The sequence below is a fragment of the Protomyctophum parallelum genome, assembly GCF_964188405.1.
Source record: "Protomyctophum parallelum genome assembly, chromosome: 17".
NCBI lineage: Eukaryota > Metazoa > Chordata > Actinopteri > Myctophiformes > Myctophidae > Protomyctophum > Protomyctophum parallelum.
The window spans coordinates 5,598,093-5,619,793 of NC_139719.1; the positions used below are offsets into that span (position 1 = coordinate 5,598,093).

The 21,701-nt window shown below is 41.5% G+C and overlaps 3 protein-coding genes across 3 annotated transcripts in view; 1 reads left to right on the plus strand and 2 right to left on the minus strand.

Annotated features, from left to right (window-relative positions):
• LOC310874920 (leucine-rich glioma-inactivated protein 1-like) overlaps nt 1–21,701 on the minus strand; it is a 429,872-nt gene that overhangs the window by 35,099 nt on the left and 373,072 nt on the right. The window lies entirely within an intron of this gene.
• LOC310874199 (26S proteasome regulatory subunit 8-like) lies at nt 2,668–8,705 on the minus strand. Its single transcript, XM_083786905.1, has 12 exons — nt 8,651–8,705; nt 6,646–6,717; nt 6,472–6,541; nt 6,244–6,341; nt 6,078–6,134; nt 5,697–5,927; nt 4,989–5,115; nt 4,488–4,678; nt 3,952–4,050; nt 3,739–3,849; nt 3,380–3,466; nt 2,668–2,873 (listed from the first exon to the last, which is right to left on the minus strand). Exons 1-12 carry the CDS (start codon nt 8,672–8,674, stop codon nt 2,820–2,822), a joined length of 1,221 nt encoding a protein of 406 aa, XP_083643031.1. The 5' UTR covers nt 8,675–8,705; the 3' UTR covers nt 2,668–2,819.
• On the plus strand, nt 9,237–19,935 carry LOC310874897 (centrosomal protein of 55 kDa-like). The gene is made up of 12 exons (XM_083787814.1): nt 9,237–9,364; nt 10,087–10,314; nt 11,563–11,670; nt 12,580–12,738; nt 14,717–14,770; nt 14,907–15,045; nt 16,665–16,789; nt 17,001–17,194; nt 17,800–17,923; nt 18,468–18,539; nt 18,915–19,040; nt 19,706–19,935. The coding sequence occupies exons 2-12, from the start codon at nt 10,126–10,128 to the stop codon at nt 19,901–19,903; spliced, it is 1,488 nt and encodes a 495-aa protein (XP_083643940.1). The 5' UTR covers nt 9,237–9,364; nt 10,087–10,125; the 3' UTR covers nt 19,904–19,935.

Below are 21,701 nucleotides of genomic sequence, written 5' to 3' on the forward strand. Positions count from 1 at the left end.
TATGAAATACTTGCCATTAATATAGTGGTTGCAACTGTATTAATTGATTGCCAGAGTCCTGTGGTGGGAGTTCTGCTCTGGTTTTGGTGAAATATCAAGTAGTTCCGGTCATTTTGTGGGGGGCACTGGGGGCCACGCAGTAAAGGTAAATGAATCCACAAAACTTTGTATTGTTGACCTATTTCTAAAATATGAGTGCAACTTTCGTTATTTTTTTACCCCTCTATTCACACAGAGCTATGTTTTTTGTGTCCATATCACTACGCCCAAAAAATAGTTCCATGTGATAGAGGGGTCAAAGTTGAACGAAAGTCGCGCTAATATTTTAGAAATAGGTCAACAATACAAATTACGTTCGTTTTGTGGATTCATTTACTTTTACTGCGTGGCCCCAGTACCCCCCACAAAATGACCGGAACTACTTAATATTGACCAAAACCAGAGCAGAACTCCCACCACGGGACTCGGGCAATGAATTAATACAGTTGCAACCACTATATTAATGGGAAGTATTTCATACAACTTAAGTTTAAAAAATCTGAAATATCCCTTTAATAATAATAATAATAATAATAATGACCATCACATGTGGCCTTGATGTTTGTTTGATATACTGTATTTCCTCTTTGAGGGCACAGTTCCAATATCATCTGTTTCTGCAGCAAACACACTTTATTTCTGTCATTCACTCTTTTGTCCACTAGGTGGTAGTATTGTACCTGGCCCTATTGGGCCTCTCCAGTCAGAACCTTCTTTTAGAGCAGTGGTTTCCAACCACTGCTCACAGTTAAATGATGGAGAGTTGGTAACCAAATTGAACCTTAATTGATCCTTAACTCGTGAGAGTGTAGAATGAAACCAAATGGACCAGGGACGGATGAACCCCCACAAGGGCCCCTGGGCAGGTATTTTTTGGGGGGGCCCCCATAGTGTGTGCTCGCGCGAAAAGTTCGTGTTTTTATCATCTCCTTTTTACCTAAATTTAACAAAATCAACGGCCAATGAAGGGCCTCAAACCCAGTACCGTGCGGCCCAATTTCCCCAGAGGGCCCCTGAGAAGAAGAAGAAGAAAAATGCTTTCTGGTAAATCAAGTTTACCCTGGGTAACTGGACTAAGCATCAGATACTTGTTTATCATGTGCATCATGTCAACATTTCTGATTGTGATTCTTGTTTGCATTGTGTGTTTTCTTGCTTGTCTATGTTTTGCCACTGATCTGTGCAGCACTTTGGTCAACCTTGGTTGTTTTAAAACGTGCTTTATATAAAGATTGATTTTATTTGATTCGATTTCCTTCTCCCTCCTTCCTTCCCTCCCTCTCTCTCTCAATTTGAATAAAACGGAGGAACCACATCCTACCACTCTGTTGTGTCTGCAACTGCATGTGTTCGTTGTTTTTGGCCAATAGGTAGTAGGCCTAATCACTTATCACGTGCAAATGTGATAAGTTAGCTCATGAATGAAAACAGCACTGTATGTCTTGAAGGTTACAGTAGCCTATGTGTCAGCATGTAGGTTAGGAGCAATCAGGATATATAATATTGAAATAGAAACAGTTGGCTAAAACTATAATATTATCCCGCAGAGGGAAATCACTCGCCCTGAGGGGGGGTGGTGCTATGACACCTATTGGTTCAGTCCCACTGATTACATTCGCCCCCCCCAACATTGAATCGGTGTCCCGACGATATGGCCCCTGAGAAGCAGGCCCCCATTCCCCCCCATTGTGCTGGTGACATACTGTTTGACGGTATGGCAGCCGGTGAGGGTTGGGGTGGCAACCAGCATTCCTTCGACTGCTACGGCGCAGACCAGGGGAAGGTGGCACTGCAGCTAACTTGTCTGGGTCTGTGGCTACCCCCTCTTCAGAGACAACATGGCCAAGATAGTGGGTACCCATCTCTTGGGTCAGGACCTAGATTGGTGGACATGATGAACCCCAACTAGTAGGACCGCCACATGGCCCTTGTGAGGTGAAGTGTCGAGGCTCCTGTCAGGAACCCGACAGATTATTTGGACCATCCAGTGTTCACTGCCATACTACTACACCCATTCCCTGAATGAACATCTGTGTGATGTTTTGTAGTACCATAAAGCAGTGGTTCTCAAAGCAGGGGTCCTTGAGGGGGTTCCAGGAGGTCCCCAGATACATTAGTTAACATCAAGAACAGTTTAAATCTTGTAGGGGTCCACAGGATAATACCACATTAATTAGGGGGTCCTTGACATAAAAAGAGTTGAGAACCACTGCCATAAAGGAACACCTTTGAGTAATAGATACATACACACATTGTAAATGCTACAGTAAATGTATCTAAACCGTAACAGTCGTACCTGGCAATGTAACTGAAAGGGCATGCAATACCTGCATGCAAGCCAACGCTACAAGCTTAAAAATATCTAGTACAATATATACAGGAACATCATCAGTGTGTCTCAAGTAAAGAAAGAATTTGAACATGTCACAGGATAGATCTGTACTATAAGGTGAATAAATGTGCATACTATCCAGCGTTCCATGCCAGGAATATTTGTGCTTACTGTATGTGAATCTGTATCATCACAACTGATTCAGCAAATGTCCCACAAATAAAGTGAACAAGAAAACTACATTTTCAATTTGTATTCATCAAGTTATTAGAAAAGAAAACTCCCACCATCCGGGATCTTAGTTGGGAGACAACATTTATTTAGAATGACTTTTCGGTAACAATTACAAACCAAATCTTAAACAAAAAGAAGAAAAAAGAAAAGAAATATACATGTGAGTTTGCATGGGAAGTGTCTGCACTGGGAGGGTGCAGCAAACCAAGGGACGTTACTTCCACAGCTTCTTGATGGACATATTCTTCTCGCTGTCCTTCTGCATCACCTGGTGAAAACCACATTCAAATACACGAGTTTAGTTTAGAAGCATTACGCTACAAACACCATTGTTGACATGGGTTATATATGGTATTCATAGCAATGTCAGTTCCTTCTGCAAAGTAGGCGCCTGTAAAATATGTAGGCTGTGATGACGGCCTGCCTATTACGGTCATATGTAGACTAATCTTGCATCACCAGACCATCATATCAAAATCACAACTTGAAGCTCTGGCTATATGCAGCCTATGGCCCTATGCAAGAAATGACTGAGCTTAATTCACATCATCTAAGCAGTGTTGAAATCTGAATGCATTCCCGGTTTGCTGCAGGACAATGCATGTATGGTTAATCCCAATTATGTGTAAGCATATGTTATTAATTAAATGTCATTTTTGATCTGACAATGACGGTGCTGTCTGCTCCCAACCAAAGTAGAATAATGGTTTTGTGTGTTCCTGTGGGAAACCAAATCTGTTCAAGTCACAGTCCTATAATGTGTCGTTAACAAACCTTTGCCACGGCCATCTCAAAGTCCTCCTGGGTGACGTGCACTCTCCTCTCTCTCAGAGCGTACATCCCCGACTCTGTGCACACACCCTGCCAACACAAAATCCACCATGTAAACAATGAAATATGGCCTGCTGTGTTCTTCTGCTACACCATATTGCACTGCCAAACTGAATCAAATACGTAACAGTTTCAGGAGAATGATCTGTAAGCCATCAAGCTGATGCGTTTTCCTTGGGTACAATACGGCAGCCATCAGGTTGCAATGACTACATGATTACTGCCTTCGTTGCGTTAAAGGTGGTGAAAAAGCTAACTGGGGTTCAAGTGGTTAAACAGAGTCCTGCCCCCCCCTACCATACCTTGACTTCCGCTCCAGAGGCTCCGGGCATGAGCTCGGCGATCTTCCTCAGATTGATGCCACGTGTCAGATTCATCTTCCTCGAGTGAATCTTCAGGATGTCCAGACGGGCCTGAAGGGGTGGACAGTGAAAAGTAGAATACATGATAAATGTATGGGGTACACAAACATGGGAGGATAACTATAGGAAGTCCAAGTGCCGGGTGGTACAAACCTCCTCATTGGGAGGGGGAAACTCAATCTTTCTGTCGATCCTGCCTGGCCTGAGCAGAGCAGAGTCCAGGATGTCAATACGGTTGGTGGCCATGATGACCTTGAAGAGATAAACAGGTGTAAGTTAAGAATTATCTGAACACGCTGGTGCAGTATAGTGAACACTTTAAGTAAAAGTCAGAAAATATTTATCACACTGAAATGCAAATAATTCCACTAATTGAGTCTGGTACTCCACGCTTGAAAGAGTTTTAGAGTGAGTCAGGTCTTACTTGTGAACAGAATGAATCACTTTCAGCTGATAGTTATGCGTTTTGCCACTGCCACGTTCAAGTTTACACATGCACACAGTACAATAGCGGTAAATAGAAACCAAAAGTAATGCCTGCTACTGTGTTTCCTTGCTAGATTTTAGACAAATGTCTAAAATCTTCCCGTTGACTGTCCCTTTCACCTCATCTCTCTGTGCTTCTTTAAATTTTCTGGCACCTCACACTTTGAAATCCCCAGCGTTAGATCCTAATGTGTGTGTTCTACCTTAATGTTTTTGGTGGCCTCAAAGCCGTCCAGTTGATTGAGCAGCTCCAACATTGTCCTCTGCACCTCGCTGTCTCCTCCAGAGCCACCCTCCAGGCGCGATGAGCCAATGGAGTCGATCTCGTCCATGAAGATGATTGAAGGAGCGTGCTCCCTGGCCATGACGAACAGCTCGCGCACCATTCGGGCACCTGGAACAAGGCATTTTGTTCAGATAAGAGTCAATTTTAGAGCAGGGGTCTTCAATGTTTTTCAAGCAACGGACCCCTTAGCTCAGATAGAAGCAGGCACCCCCACTACATTGTATACAATTGTGTGAGATAGCTTCATTACAAGCTACAACGCCATTGTGAGCTTGTAGATCGGTTATTTTTGGCTAAAACGTTCCCATCACACAAAGATTTGGCGCCTGCCCCTGTAGTAATTCTGAGAACCCTCTGTTGAAGACCCATGATCTATTCTAGAGGACAGTTTAGAATAAACAAAAATCTCAGAACTCACCCTCTCCGATGAACTTCTGAACCAATTCAGAGCCAGAGACCCTGATGAAGGTGCAGTCGGTGTGGTGGGCCACAGCTCTGGCCAGCAGGGTCTTCCCTGTGCCTGGAGGCCCATACAGCAACACACCCTGAGCACAAGGAGTTAGACGGACTAATCAGAACCATCCGATTAATCGATTATCGTTGATAGGACCCGAAATCGATTATGAAAATTAATAATCGATAATCGTTTTTTTTTTTTTTTTTTTCTGTTTAAAAAAAAATGAAAATCTGTTGGAAAGGCAATATTGTCATCCAAACAGGACAGGGCTATAGGCCTACCAAAGTGTGCCTGGGATGTGTCTGTGTAGCTGCATGACTGAGTGGAAATTGATTCCAATCAAGATACAGGTTTGGAGGATTTAGCAGGTGTTGGGAATTTACCTAATCAGGCCTAGGCTGGGGTTGCTATGGTGATCAATTGGATCCCCCCCCCCAAAAAAAAAAACGATTAATCGATTAATCGTTAATATTGAATTATACAAATCGATTTTCATTTTGGACACATTTACACATCCCTAAAATGCATTCTTATCATGAATCAAAAACTCTTAAACTTTGGATTGATGCAATTCATGGGGATGTCATAATTTTTATAAAAATTTAAATATATATATTTTTTCACAGAAAGGTGACAGGTTTGTTGGTCTGTGTGTTGTGAATCATGTACCTTTGGCTGAGCAATGCCCAGAGCTTCAAAGAGCTCTGGATGCTTGACAGGCAACTCAATCACTTCTTTGATCTCCTTGATCTGCTTGTCCAGGCCACCAATCATTTCGTAGGTGGAGTCTGGCACCTTCTCCACCATCATGAGGGACACCAGAGGGTCTACCTTGTTCGGAAGGATCTTATGCAGGGTATAGCTATCGTTGCGCAGAGCCACGCGGCAATTGGGAGTCACCTAGTAAGAGAATTTGATTGGTTAGTTACCATGGTAGAAATGACATGATAGTGAAGATATTGCAGTTTATTGGTGCTAAATACTAACATCAAAGGAAACTATTCATACATTTGTAATAAGAACAAAATAATAAACAAAGAAATAACTAACATCATTGATGTCAATGTTCTTGTCCACATCCACAACAAATTTGCCCTCTGGGTGCACCTGAAAATGACAAGGAGAGCAGTTTAGACCACCATCTAGTGGTCGATAATAGTATGCCATCTCAGTCTGCATTAGTATTGTGTCAAACAGAACTCCAGTATACACATACCTTCACAAGCACTTTCTTTTTGTCCATAGCTCTAACTACTTCCCCCACATACGATCCCTGTTCCTGGAGCAACTGCAACTCCTCGCGAAGGAGACGCACTAAAACAGAGCAGAGGTTGTATTTAAATTTATAGTTGGTGTGTCATGCCACTGCCACATTGCTCGTAGGAATGGTCTGACATGTTTTGAGAATAAAAGTTGATAATTTGGTCTGCAAATAATGATGCACCTTTAGCATTGAGTTCATTCCTCTGTGCCTGAAGACGTCTGAGATTCTGGCTTTTGTCATTCACTGTCAACTGTAGTGTAGAGAGAGAAAAAACGTTTTCAAGTTTGACTGGCGAGGAAGCAGTGCAGTTATATATTAGAAGAACAATTGAGGGGTTAAATGATCTTCTCTCACCTGTAACTCTTCTATTTTTGACAGGTAATACTGCCGAAGGCCATTGCCCCCTTTACTGTCCCCAATTTCCATCTGTTGAGACAAAAGACATTTCAATTGTCTTCATTTGACTGATTGATATAAATATTTATTAACAGTATGCAGAATAGGTACATTTCAAGCACAACTCAATACAAAAACTGTAAACTGTGGACGACACTTGTTTAATAGGGTCCACAACATTTAGAGACGTACAAATATACACTTCAATTTCAGCATCAGCATGTGTAAGTCCGTATTGCAACAGTTACATTGCAAAGGATGCACTTGTAAGTTGATCTGGTTAAGACAAGAGCGAGCATCTGCTAAAAGCCTTAATTGTAATTATAAAGGGAAAGCCAAGGCAAACTGCCAATTCAGATCTCATATTTCCATGCATCTTTAGCTCATAGAAACTGCATTTTCAGGTCAGGTATTAGAACATCAGGCAGGATTAGAGATTAAACAGGTGAAATTGGAAGTGATGACATAAATTGGAACTATATCAAATCAAATGCATGGGTAGCCCCTCTCGGAACCCTCCATAAAGCTTTTCTGAAATTTGGATGAGTTTTATGTAGGGTCCCTGTTCATAAGTATATTTTCGTATGGGAATTCTGGAACGCGGACATAAATATGCTCTCTAAGATCGTATCTGCGGCGTTTGACGGCCTTTTTTTGTTTGAGTTATTCTGAATTCGTGAACTTTAAGTACCTATACATACCGCTGCGAATATCTCCTGTGGCGCGGAAGCCGCTAAGTATTTTTAATCTTTGTTTGACCGATTTGGTCGCTTTATTTCTTCTTGTTTGTTTACCGTTTATTGTACCGCCTCCCGGTGTGCGGTTGGCTTGTGCGGCTACGTCCCTGATTCTGATCTGCTCTGTCATAGCTATAGCGCCACTAGCTAGCCAGATAGGCGGTACAATGAGGTGTCAATAAACAAGGAAGGAAGAGAAGAATCAAAGCGACCAAATCGGTCAAACAAAACAAAATACTTTACGGCTTCCGCGCCACAGGAGATATTCGCAGCGGTATGTATGGGTACTTATACTTCATATTCAGAAACCCTCACACGAAAAAAAATCGTCAAAGAGCGCAGACAGGCCATAAACACGTTGTTTATGTTTTATGTATGTCTGCGTACCAGGTGGCATGGTACTGCTGGAACAGGACCCCATGCTCTGTGTCGTCAAAAAGTCAGAAACTTCAGTAGCATTGGGTTCTGCTTGGAGGGCTAATGCATGGGTACAGTCATTTTCCCACATGAAAATGTTTGGTCTCTTTACCAAAGAGCTGGAGGGACCTCAACAGCCTAGCAATTAAGATCAGAATAGTGATTTATGCATAAATATAAGTGTTGTTTTGACCAAAACATATCAAAATGTTCTGTAAAATCAGCCTAATCCTCAAGCAGATGTCTTAATGAATTGAAAATGGAGGAGCCTGATGTAAACAAGCTTTTTCTGGTTGTATCCTCTTAGCAGTTTTTGTATTGACTGTACCTTCCTTCTTTGGACTGTATCAATTCTGGAAACTGTTAAAAATGTTCAATCAATCTGCATATGAACTACCGTTTGTTTTTAATGTCAAATGCAAGAAACAATAACGCTATGTCAAACTGATTTCTCATATCTGCTTTGATGTCAGTGGTAGTTTAACGATCATATTTTCAGTTCAGTGCAAGGTAAAAAACACCACGACATAGCAATAGAATAGAGAAGTTTAAGGGCTATATTTGACAGCCGGTGAACTTTAGCAAGCCTCCATCATGACGTTAGCTTGTTAGCTTATAGCTACAATGAGACAGCAAACCGGTACAGTAATTGTTTTTGACAGAGTTGAAATGAATAACGTTAATATTTTCACAACGGTCCAGCGACTCGTTTCACCATTACGGCAGCCCGACAGCCTGAAGCCTGGACACAACGTTTTATTCACACTATGATATTTACAACAAAGAGAAGTGTAAAAAACAGCACTTACATGATCCATTGCGTCCGTCTCCATCTTGGAAAAAAAACCCCACACTTCCGTCAGTTGTCGCGAGACTTTCCAGTTCAATTCAAATGAGCTTTATTGGGATGAGAAAACACACGTTTACATTGCCAAAGCAAGCGTCAAAAATCTAAATATAATAAAAAATAGTTGAAAGTGGGGTTAATTTATACAGTTGGATACTTGGATTGATTGATTGATTGAAATATTTATTAACAGTTTGTAGAATTACAGTACATTTTAAGCACAAACTCAATACAAAGACTGTTAACTGTGAGTGGACGACCCAATTAAGCATTACACTTGTTTACAACAGGGTCCACATTGTTCAATTCATCAAAACATTTAGAGACATACAAAGGAGGGGGTACCCGGTACAGCATTTTGTAAACAGAACTACCGGTAAGTCACATTGCATCGTACTTATTACATGTTTATACATGGACTTTGTTGTGAGGAGCGCGGCGAGCGCCACCTACTGCAGTTTGTTCGCACTGCAGGCGCAGTAACGCACGCCTCTTTGGCTCTTTCAGCGTTGGTTGCAGTCGGCGGAAATGACGACAGACGCGCAGTAATTCAAACTCCAGGAAGAAGCGAAAGCACAGCAACACAACAGCAGCCGTTTGGGTTGTAGACTTGTGAATAATAATAATACACGTCAAGAACACACCGAGTGTCCCGCTTGTGTTTATAAACCATTACGTAAGTTAAAAGAAAGTTTGTATTTTGTTACTTAAAATCCAGCCAGCTCGTAAATAACCGCTAGATTTACAATGAATTGTTATATGCATGTTATTGTTCGTGTGCAGCTTTGGCAGTTAGCCACGGCTGCTTGGGGACAGGTGCAATTAATATGGGTGCAACAACGACTTTATGTTAAAGAAAGTTAATGTGATTAAGTAATTATTATGATTATTTTTGTCTCGTTGATAAACGATACTCAATGTAACATGAATGTGAATGCAAAGCAAAGCAAAGTTACTATATTTACCCAGAGTAGAATAACATTGGACAGGCCTACTGGATAATATTAAATGAGGGGCTGAATTGGTCATCCAGCACATTGGGGGTCTGGTCTGGATTATTTTATTCATCAAAAAAAATGGGGGGGCATATTATCTTCTTTATTGTTTTGGTTTTTAGTTGTAACTCATAGCTTCAATTAGCTCTAAGCTTCAATATAGATTTAGTTTTTACTTTGTCGATTCTGACATTAGAAATACATTAGCGATGTGGATTGATTTAATTCTTTATTAGCAGTTTACAAAAGGTACAGTGGTACAAACCGTACGGTTATACAAAGGTGCTAAAAGGATACACAAAAAGCCCCAAGGGCTTGGTTCCTTTGTGGTCCTGCAAAAAGCCTTGTGAATGTCTGAATACCTCGTAAAGTAAGCACATTTTGAATGAATGTCTTCATCCAGGTTTACATCTCCATCCACAACAACAGCAAGGTGACCACCATGACATCTAAAGGTGCTAAAGAGACCCTTGTCTCCAAGCTGGGCTTCAAGTCCAACAGCTCCTCCTCCAAGGTTGAGGCAGAGTTGGAACGCGTGAGGAAAGAGAACTCTCACCTTCGGAAAAAGATGGACGAACTGGCCAAGCGACATGTTAAGCCTCCTGACTCAGACAAAAGCAAACTGCTAGAGGTAAGACAAAGGGGTATTTTGAAAAACAAACAAATTCCTAGGGAGTTTCATGCATTCTTGCTGGAGAGAGTCCCGGCCACACCCTTGAGAAAAGTTCAAAGGATGGGGTAGAGATGAACCGATACCATTTCTCCTTCCCGATACCGATAAATGAAAATGAAGTAATATCTATTACCTTTAACTGAGAGAAATGCCCTTTAGTAAAAAGATCCTTTTGGAACCATGTCAATCCAAAAAATGGAATGAGACCCAAATAAAGTAATCGGAGGACGGGCACAAAGATGATGAAACTGAATGAATAAAGGTTTTAGAATTTTAGTTAATTTCAGTTAAGATAGATCGATTCTACAAGAAATCGTCGTCACAAGATGGGAAGCATTCTCTCATATCGTTGGATGCGTTGCCACGGCAACCTGTTGATCTGAAACCCTTTTCCCTACTCCCTAACTGCCTCCGTTCAGGAACAAGGTCAAGTTATCTCGAATGGTAATTGATAAGACGGCAGCTGCGTGCAAACTGAATTTAAAACATTGGCTACAGTATCATGCCTATTGCCTAACTGGGGAAAGGACCGTAAGCAGTATGGAGACAGTATAAGCTGTGTATATCTGAATATGGCGTCAAAAAGTTATCATAAATGGTAAGGGCCCTGAAACAGGATGGGACAATGTGACATTATTGATGATAAGGCCATGAAATGGACAGCCGGACGGGGACCAAACAAGTGCTAGGCCAAAGTTAAAGATTGGTGACAAATAATGAGTGACATGGAGAAACCTTGACATTGATTGTAGGCTAAATCAAATCTATCCATCACCATCATCACAAATGTGATGAGGTCAGCACATTTGGGCTGTGGCTATGGCCGAATTTAGTGTTTGACTGTACTCTGTTACTGTTTTTACATTATGTCTGTCTAATAAACTATTCAATCAATCAATCAATCCTGATTGGATGTCTATATCAATGATTACTATCCAAATATAGAGCTACTGCTGCGGCTTGCTGTATACAAGTGTTATGTATAATAGATAGTAGATACAATGAACACTTCATTTAACAAAAATATGAATCACTTACTGCAGTACTTTAAATCATTTCCTGAAGAATTATTGTGAGGTCAGTGTAAGTAGTGATGTGAACCAAATCTGTAAGGAGAAGCTTTCTGTTGCAGAAAATGGTTGATCACAATTCAGTCCTTGTGCAGTACTGTTTCTGAATTAGCATTTCTTTGTTTCATGACTTCAGAGGATTTTGTCGTTGGAGACTATGAGAGAAAGAAACAACCAGCAGATGCAGCTTAAAGAGCAGGAGTTAGTAACCACCAGACAGCAGCTGTCAGCTAAAGGAGGAGAGGTAAACACACACACACTAGCCGATCCTAAGACTGCATAAAGGAGGAGAGATGCACACACACGCACACACACACACATACATGGGGATCTGATCCTGAAGCATGAAGTTGGACTAGATACTGTATAATACAGCATATTCTGCTTTACTCCTGTATCATCTTAAGCGCTTCCATTGCACGTTGCATTGACTGTATGGGGAAGTAATTATGTGAGCCAACGGTCTGTGGCTCATAAGATTAGCATTCCCTCAACAACTTCCACTGAGGTGCTCTTGAGCAAGGCACATAGTCAAGTATGTGAAATGCAACCGTTATGCATGCTTTGGGTAATACTACTCTTAAAGCTATGTTGAAGGACCATACCACTACCAGTCTAAACATGTCATCTTAAATGCTATAGAACTTACCAGACTAATTGAGTTAATGTTAGCTAGGCTTAATAAAACTGTGGTTGTAATATGTAATGGACTTTTGAATTGAATTTGTGAAACAATATTATTTTCAGATTAATCTACTTTCAGAATGCAAAAAAAAGGACCCAGGGGTACATTCCAGGGAGTCCCATATTACTGCATATATCATACAAATCTATTTAACAACTTAAATCATATAATGTAAATAGATGATTATATATATATATATATTTTTTTTAACAACAATCGAAACATATATACATTCAAGAAAAACTAAAACGAAGACAAATCGGGGGGGCGGGGGGAGATGCACACTATTCACTCTTGTATAAATGCCTTTTTCCCAAACGTTTTTCCGCCTTGGTCCTCAGATTATGAGTCACATGAGATATATTTCTTCAATAATTTCCATCCAGTGCTCCTCTCTAGGAGGGTCTGCTTTCAACCATCTCCTCGTGAAAAGATGATTAATTTTAATGTTGTAATTGTGTGTGTGAGGTGGTGGCATCACTGCAGGCCCAGCTGGAGCAGAGGAGGCAGGAGGTGGAGCAGAGAGACAGGCGGTTCCAGACCCTCTCAGAGGAAAGTGGAAACCTGAGGAACAAACTGGCGGCTGTATCTGCCCGCTGCCAGGCCCTGGAGACACCAGAAACACAGGTCAGGTCACAGCCAGGTGCTTGTGGGAGATGTGTGATCTATCCTCCTCACAGGAGGAACGAAAACGTCTCAATAAAATGATCTTTGCCTTGAATACGGTTTTCGGGACTGCGGGCATCTTTGGCCTAGCACCCTCCGTTGATGTGTGCGATTACGTATGCTTTGAAGATGTGTGCTCTAGAACAGGGATTCCAAAACCTTTCCATGCTAAAGGACCCCCAAATGGCCATATCATCCTCTGGCTGCGGCCCCCCTATTTTTAAGGAGTGAAAATAGCGACTTAGAAGCTCACATTGTGAGCTTGTAGATAAGATCACCCCCTTTTTTTCTTTTCTTTTTTGCCCCCTATAAAAAAAAATATATATATATATACTTGAACGTTTTTGACAGCAATGACATCCCCAGAATAGTCTTATGAATTGATTGGTCCCTATGGGGTGCCCCACTTTGCAAACGACTTGATACAGAACTTTTGCTCTTCCAGCAGCCAGATGTTGGTCGCCTGGGTACGGTGATTTGGTTACTCAGCCATTCTCGCCATCAATCGGATGGATGGATATTGTTTAATTTTACAGGGTTTCAGTACAGTAAACATTCCACTAGGTGGCAGCATCTACTCTTAATCCTTTTCCTTCACTTAATCCTTCACTTCTCAGTCGTTTAGCCAATTATATTTGGGCCTAATGCTCAGATGTTTTTAGAATGGGCCTCAGGTCTAAATGAGGATGGGGCAATAATTTCACCTTTGTCTGGACTTCTTAGACCTTGGCAGATATTCAATATTATGTACTGGTATATGTATTAGATGTGTTTTATTGCCATTGACACCGGAGACTCTTCAAGTCCCCATGCATGTTTATGAAATCTCATTCATCATGGAAAGAGGCAAACTAGATACTAGAGCATAAGAGCAGTGCTGCTTCCTCCCCTCTGTTCTAAATGTGACACAGTTGTCACCACCAGGTCACTTCCTATCTTTATTTCTGGTTAAGCTTAGGTGGTTAAGTCGTCAGGGAGCAGGGCTTAAGAAGAGATGAGTGGTTTGACAAGGACAAAGTTCACACATTTGCATTTCTGGGCAAACGCAGTGCTATTGGAGTCCATGTTAAAACTATAAACAAGGAACTAGTCGGTGCCATGAATATTTTACATGTGGAATAGATACAAAGTTAAGACATTTTATGTGGTCCATGTCCTTTTTATTTTTTTACAGGCAGAGAAAACCCTGGCGTGATAGTATTAGATGGCACATCTTGATGATATCTAGTCCTTTAATTTTAATACACCCTTCAAGTGAACATGAAAAGGTAGTAAAAGTCCCTATCCCTGGTATCCTCACTTGGACTAGGTTATTGCCCTACATATAGTCCCTATCCCTGGTATCCTCACTTGGACTAGGTTATTGCCCTACATATTGTCCCTATCCCTGGTATCCTCACTTGGACTAGGTTATTGCCAAGTCCTCAACCTCTCTCCCCTCCTGCCTGCATTCACAAAAGCTATTAGCCATATTGGCTTATGAGCCAATATTTTTAAATCCATCTGGAAAAAGTCAACAATCTCATGATGGCTATCTGGTCTGAGCAGCTCTCGGGCCTTAGCCTGGGGATGATCATTTAGTCTGGCCATATCACTGTAGGGTTGTTATGATGGGTTTGTCTGTGCTCAGGAGATCAGAAATGGAGACCAAAGGGTCAGAATTATGAGTGACCTTTGTCGAGGGATGGTTGTCGAGGAATTCTCTTGAGAATACCTATTGGGCTCCTCTCTGTAGCTTCAACAAGATATAAAGACCAGAAATCAATGCACAGCAAATAAGACATAAATCTGTAGCATTTCAAGATGTTTATTTTAAATTATTAAGACATTTGACAGTGCATTTAGCAAGTGAACACATCTGGTGGACAGGATTTATTAGCCTACTCTTCCCCTGCAAAACATAATTAAAGTGCAAACTCATGTTTTACTCTCCCAACAGAATGGACAGATGCCTTCTGGAGAACTAGCCATCATACAAGACCAACTGAGAGATGTGAGTCACTACATGGCGGGAATGTGTCTGTGGTTGTCTTCTCTGAAGGTTTTAGGATGTATTTTCAATTAGATGGCTTTGATTTCAGGAAAGCGTGTGTGTGTGTGACTGTGTGTGTGTGTGTTGTGTGAACCAGGCTCTTGAGAAGAACCAGCAGTGGCTGGTGTATGACCAGCAGAGAGAGGCCTATGTCCAGTCTGTTGTGACCCGCACCATGGAGCTGGAACACCAGCAGGCCCAGCAGGCCAAACAAAGCCCACAGTCCACTTCAGAGGGTGAGACAGGGAAATGATTTAGTTACACATTATTAACTCATTACGACCAGAGGCCGTTTCTACAAATGCCGTCTAAACCAGTAGTGCTTTCAAGATGTTTCATAAATGTTCAAAAATAGCAGATGTACACGCCCACAGGGTGCTTCGTGCCACGCTGTGAGTTTGTATATCTGCTATTTTAATTTTTACTGGTTCAGAAGGCATTTGTATCTGAGCCAATGCTAAAATCTCAAATGTACACGGATGCTGTCACGATTTTAACGGGTTAAAATAATCTGAGTTAATTTAGGTCAATTTGGTTACATAATTATGTACACACTGAGGATTTCACTGAGTGTATAATTTGGCATAAATGATCATGTGTATGAGTCGAGTTTCTTTCAGTTATATGGGTTTGCTACTTCCACAAACTTCACACACAGTAATTTACATTACTATCAGTAGTTCAAGATTGGACAGGGACACATTAGACTCCATTTCTTTTTCATGTCTTTCTTAATACAGTTTGGCTAGATGCTAGAGGTTAATCCATTGTGGTACAAACTGTCATAGAAATACTGGCGAGGGCGGGGCACGGTGGCACAGTTGGTAGTGCTGTCGCCTCACAGCTAGAAGGTCCTGGGTTCGATTCCCGCTCGGGACGCTGTGGGCGCTGGTGGCGTGTTTCCTCCTCCGTGTCATCAGTGCGAAGGCGGGGTTGGCAAAAAGGGCCTTTCTGTGTGGAGTTTGCATGTTCTCCCCGTGTCCCCTAGGGTAGGTACCCTCACAAAAAACATGCAGTAATCCTGGTCTCTAAACTGCCTCCCCCTGGCCAGCCGGGGCGCCTGATGGAGGGGAAAGGAACTGGTTGGAATAACGTGTTCCTTCCACGCGCTACGTCCAACCAGGGAAACTCCCCCCTGTCAGGTGTAAAGGAGCAACTCGGGCATGAAGGAAGCATGAGTTCAAGTCCGTCCCCCATATATGGGGACTAGGTTGGGAGGGTGTGTAGAGCCCATCACATTAGATGATTGACACAGGGGTGAAAAATGGGTTACAAAATCGTGGGATAAAAAAAATAATATATATATATATATATATATATATATAATATATATATATATACTGGCGAGATTATTACCTTCCATTGCCAACACAAGGATGCAGGCCCAGCCTAGAGGAAAATAAACTAGGAAACAAATATTAAAAATCTGTATTAACGGGTCCTGGGCTGCTGGCAATGAGAGAAGAAACTGGCAGTACACTTAATGCAAACACATTTATGTAACTATATTTGATTTAATGCTAGCCCTTTCTAGGGTATTGTTCGATGCCGGCCAACTAAGTGACAAGTTAATTGAACTTGATAGTTGATTGAGTTGGCCAAGCTGTTGCCAAATCTGCATTTTAAAAGCTCATTTACATTTTGTACCCTCTCACAAATTAATTAATGAACACAGGAGTGTGTACCCATGCCCATAGCAGAATCAAATTTATTGTCACATCACAGGTTTGCAGAGGTGGGTGAAATTAGGTTTTGTGTGGGCTCCATCGTTTTTGTTGATTTCATGCATAGAAAAGAAATGGAGGCAGTGCGGTAATGAGAACTTCTGCTAGCATCTTCTCATTGTCTTCTGCAGAGAGCAGTGCTCCTCCGCTCATGGGTCACTATGAGCAGCTGCTGCAGGGGACACAGAAAGACCTGGAAACCCAGAGAGAGCAGGCTGCCAGGGCCCAGCAGGAGCTCCAGGCACAGAGGGAAGAGGTAGGGATGCCTTCTCTCTGTAGGTGTACTATGTACTGTATGTATGAGTTGTTCTAGCCATTTACACTAGCTAGGCTACATTTGAACCTGGTGGGAGGTGCTGGAACCAGATCTTTAAAGACAGACAATACTGGTTATTTCCTTTTTTTGCATTTTCTTCTTGAACCTTTACTGAACTTTACTTAAGATTGGATGAATGCTCTCTCAACAGACATCCAGGGCCCAGGCTGAGGTGCAGTCCCTGAGAGAGCAGGTGTCCAGGTGCCAGGAGGAGATGTCCTCCTTCCAGAGGAGGTACGAGGACAGCAGCAGGGAACTGTCGTCCTTCCAGCACAGGTACGAGGAGAAGAGCAGGGAGCTGGACCAGACCAAAGAACAGCTGAAGGCGGAGCGGCGCGTTAACAGGTAGACCGACACAAGGGGAATAAAACGGAGATGTTTATTTATTTTAATAGGAATTCATGTTTTGAATGATCTGAACAGTCTGTAAAGTGTGACATTTTGAATGACTGTTTCCCAGACCTGGAAAAGTACTTGGGTGAAATCTTGAAAAGTAACAAAAAGAAACTCATGTGTTCCTTGTTATCAAAACCAGAGGATTTTCAATCGTTGCAACTTTTCTAAAGTTATGCAATTGTTAATTATTGTTCCCGAGCCAGGCTTGGAAAAAAGAGTGAAAGTCGGCCCATGTTTATCTTCGCCCCCCCAAATGTGAAACCCAGATCACTCCTAACCTGACACAAAGTCATACACGGGAAGCACTGTTCAACGAAAACGAAAAGAAATGGGAGAGGCAGTGTTTGGTCAGCCATCTTCGGGGCAAAAGCCTGGAATTTTTATTGGGGGGGAAAGGGCAAGCACCCTGGATCAAGGTCACAGTCACGGTCAAACTATAAATCACACAATGAGTGATATACTGGGAGCGGATAGCCATAGAAATGTAGACGGGGCTTACTTTATTGGTGAAGAAGGCTCTGGTCTACAGTATGCAAATCTGTGCTCCAACTAAGACATGCTGTGAGCGATGAGAGGCAAGTGTCATCAGAACGTACGGACAGGATGAGGGTGGAACTGGAGAGCGTGGAGGTCAGACTGGAGGAGGAGCGAAAGAGATCTGCTGAGCTGTTAATGCAGGTAATAACTGCATTTCTATTATGTACCGCACTATATACACGGTGATGTATTATGTACTGCATGTATGTATCATGTTATGCTTTAGCTATTGAAAAATAGCAGATCTACAAGCTCATATCGCGCCACCGAGTGGCGCGATACGAGCTTGTAGGTCTGCTATTTTTTGAAAAATCAAAGAACGACTGACATTTTTAGAATCTGATCTCAGGTCAGAATGGGTTCATCAGACCAGTGTGTGTCCGGTGGAAACCTCGTATGAATCTGATCTCAGGTCAGAATGGGTTAACAGCTTCCCTGCGTAACTCGCTTATTCACGCCTTTTATTCCATTGTCTTTCCCTGCGTAATATGCTAAACCCGCTATTTGTTTTATGTGTTTAATTCGCAGTTTTTTGTATAACTTAAAAGAAATATCGGCTTTGTCGCGGATCTGGCTTTACGGTAACCGAAAATCAACCAACCGCCGGCTTGCAAGGGCTTCTGGGAAACTTGAGTCCAATGCAAAAGTGAAATATAGCTTTTGACAGGATCCTTGGTCTTCTCAGGTGAATATGCTTCAGAAGTCCCTCCTGAACCAAAATGAGGAGCAGAGGAGAATCGCTGCACTTGAACAACAGGTAATGAATGACAGTGATTTACAGGAGATTGCAGAACAGTTGAACCATGATATACTACACAATCCTTGCCTCGCGTAGCCATTCTTATCTGCCATTGCAATGCAAATTGGCCCATCCACGCAGTGATATTAGTATGGCTACGTGATCCTGTGCACTTCAACATTATTAATAGAACTATTCACTAAGAAAATTAAATTATAATTGCAGTCCTAGTTAACGGATTTGTTGAAGATGGAATATATTGTAGATATTCAGCAAATTAATTGGGATTTGAGAAGATTTAATATTTTATATTCTACTACACATTCTTGTGGCTTACACAATGCATCTCTTTCCATTTCTCTCACTCATGTTTTTCCTTTCGTTCCATCCAAGATCCAACTCTCTGCCAAGGAATTTGAGGACGAGAAGACGGATCGACAGAGCATGCAGCACCAGCTGCAGAAAATGTTGAAGGAACTCCGTAAAGCCCGCGATCAGATTACTAGACTGGAGTCTGCTGTAAGTGTTCATGAACATTCAAAACGAACACGTTCAAAGTTTTATTTGTGTTTAGCTTACTCAAAGAAATGCTCCACTGTCAAATTTGTGAATTTGTTAGTCAATTTCTGACACCAAACTTTGATTCATTGGCAGAATTCTCCCTCATAGGCAGAATTAAAGTTCAATGTGACTGCACCCGTAGCTGTGTAAAAATATTTATACATATATATATTTCATGTAATATTGTCTGAGAAAATACTTTTTCAAATTCAACTATTTCAAATGTGCTTTGTGGACTGATCCTATAAATACCCAGAATTCACTGTGAAGGGTTAATTCAGCAGTTCTCAAGGCCATTGTGGCAGAGGGGAGAATATTTAGCTATGCTTCATACATGGTGTTGACAGCCTTCGTCTTGGCACCATAGCATGATCATTACTCATGTACTGATCATCATTCCAGACAAGGAGATATGATTTTAGAACTGTGTAGTATTTCATCAAGAAGTAAAACAAACAATGTGATGAAAGAAACTTTTGGCATTGTCAAGTGAAGAAGGTAAACACTTGAGATGATTCATGCATACTCTACGTAGCAATCTTGAACCAAGACTGTCAAGTTATTAGTTTTTTTTTTTCCATTGTTCTCTCCGCCTCTTACCTCTGATTTCCCTTGTATTTCAGAAACAACCAAGCACTCGTTTCTCAGAGCCCAGCTCTTACAATAGGCTGGACTTTGAGCGCCTGGCGATCTCAGACTCCACCTCCCCATCCAGATGCCTCCTGGATGAGAGCTTCCTGGAGTGTCCCAAATGCCGTGCTTCGTACCCCACCAGCCAGCACAGGGAGCTTCTCCACCACATGGACTACTGCATGGCCTAAGGGAGCTTCTCCACCACATGGACTACTGCATGGCCTAAGGGAGCTTCTCCACCACATGGACTACTGCATGGCCTAAGGGAGCTTCTCCACCACATGGACTACTGCATGGCCTAAGCCAGTGGTTCTCAAACGTTTTGATTACATGATGGACACTGTTTTGGTATATGCATTAGGCCACAGACTCCTTTAACTCAGAGAGTGTACAAAGGGATCCACAATGGTCAGAGTTAGACCTGTAATGGTCCATTTGGTACCAAACTATCAATCACGTAGCTGGAACCCCCCCTTAGGACCCCTGGCGGTAGACCACTCTTTGAGAACAACTGGCCGAAGCCGAACATGCTTATCAAAGATTTATTTTATTTTTCCAAAATTTCCAATTATGTTGACATTTTATTTTGATAGTTGTAAAGGGCAGTAAAGATTCCAGCTGTGTGACCATGTGTACAGTATGTGCTGCTAGAGAATATCTGCAGCATAAAGTTTACAATTTTTTACTTGGTGATCATGTTTTGTAATAACCACATTTTCCATTGCAATTATGCATCAAAGGCTGTAAGTAAATAATGCTTTGGGATGTTATTAATGTTATGGTATAAAGGGATTTGTTTTTTCTAGTTTTTTAAGTGAGGTGGCAGTATTGAATTTCCATAATATATCCCAATGGCTCATTTGGCTGAGAGTAGTTTGAGAAGCAGAGAGACGTGACCTTGTTTTGGTAATAAGTGTAACCTCACAGAAATAACAGAACTAGAGCCGGCTACAAATGCTGAACAAATGAGGAATCATGGGGGCAATCATTGCATAATTTATTAAGTGAAATCACCTAGAATGTATTTTTTAAATGCCCTTTTGCCCAACAATTAGTTAGTTCTATGGTAAGTTAGGATGTTGTCCTAAAAGGTCCCTATTGTTCCTATTTGTTTACATATCTCTACACTCCAGTTTGCCCTGGTTCTTAAGTGCTCTCAGGTCAAAGAGAAACCTGGCTATTACTTGAGGAAGACGGCAAGTGTCTTTTTAATATAGTTTTTATTTTATGTACAGTAATAGTATATGCAGCTGTATGAGTTGTTTTGTGGTTTGTTTTATAATGCCTCTCATAGGCATTTTTATTTTATTGTGTGTGTACCTTGTGTTTGCTATAATTATGATCCTTTTAAGATATAATATTGATGACTATTTTAATAAACAAAGCTCTTTTCTTAGCCCGTAGTAAGTGCAGTAATCTGTATAATGGTGATGTGGAAATGGAGATCTACAATATTGCCCTTTGCCCATTTCAGCCTATCTATAATTGGTCCTCACTAATGCTCATTATATTATGGTAAAAAACTTTTAAGTTTAAAATGGAAAGGTTCTTCTCTGTATCTCAGAGGAGTGCTGTGAACAGTTCAGAAACGGGCCTATCGGTGACTTGGGGGAATCCAAGCTCAAACTAGGCTTTCTCTTCTTGGAAATATAATGGAAGCTATTCTCAAATTAATTAAAAAAAAATGTATATATTATATATGTTGTGTATGTATAGGCACGTTTCTGAACGGTCCACAGCCCTGATGAACACATCCTTTGTTCAGCTGTTGCTTGTCTAATCCTGTTGTGTAAGGACTGGGATCCTCCGCTAAAGTGTGCCACTGCTCACCTGAAGTGTAGTGTAGTAATTCCGAATGTGTCTCACTTCCGTCTCTACCCTGCCATTGCAAACCTGTATCCCGTAAAGCTGAAATGAGATTGCATGAGTTTGTATTAAACTATTAAAGGCAGGAGAGTAGCTAAGGCTTTCTCAGTAAGTAAAAGA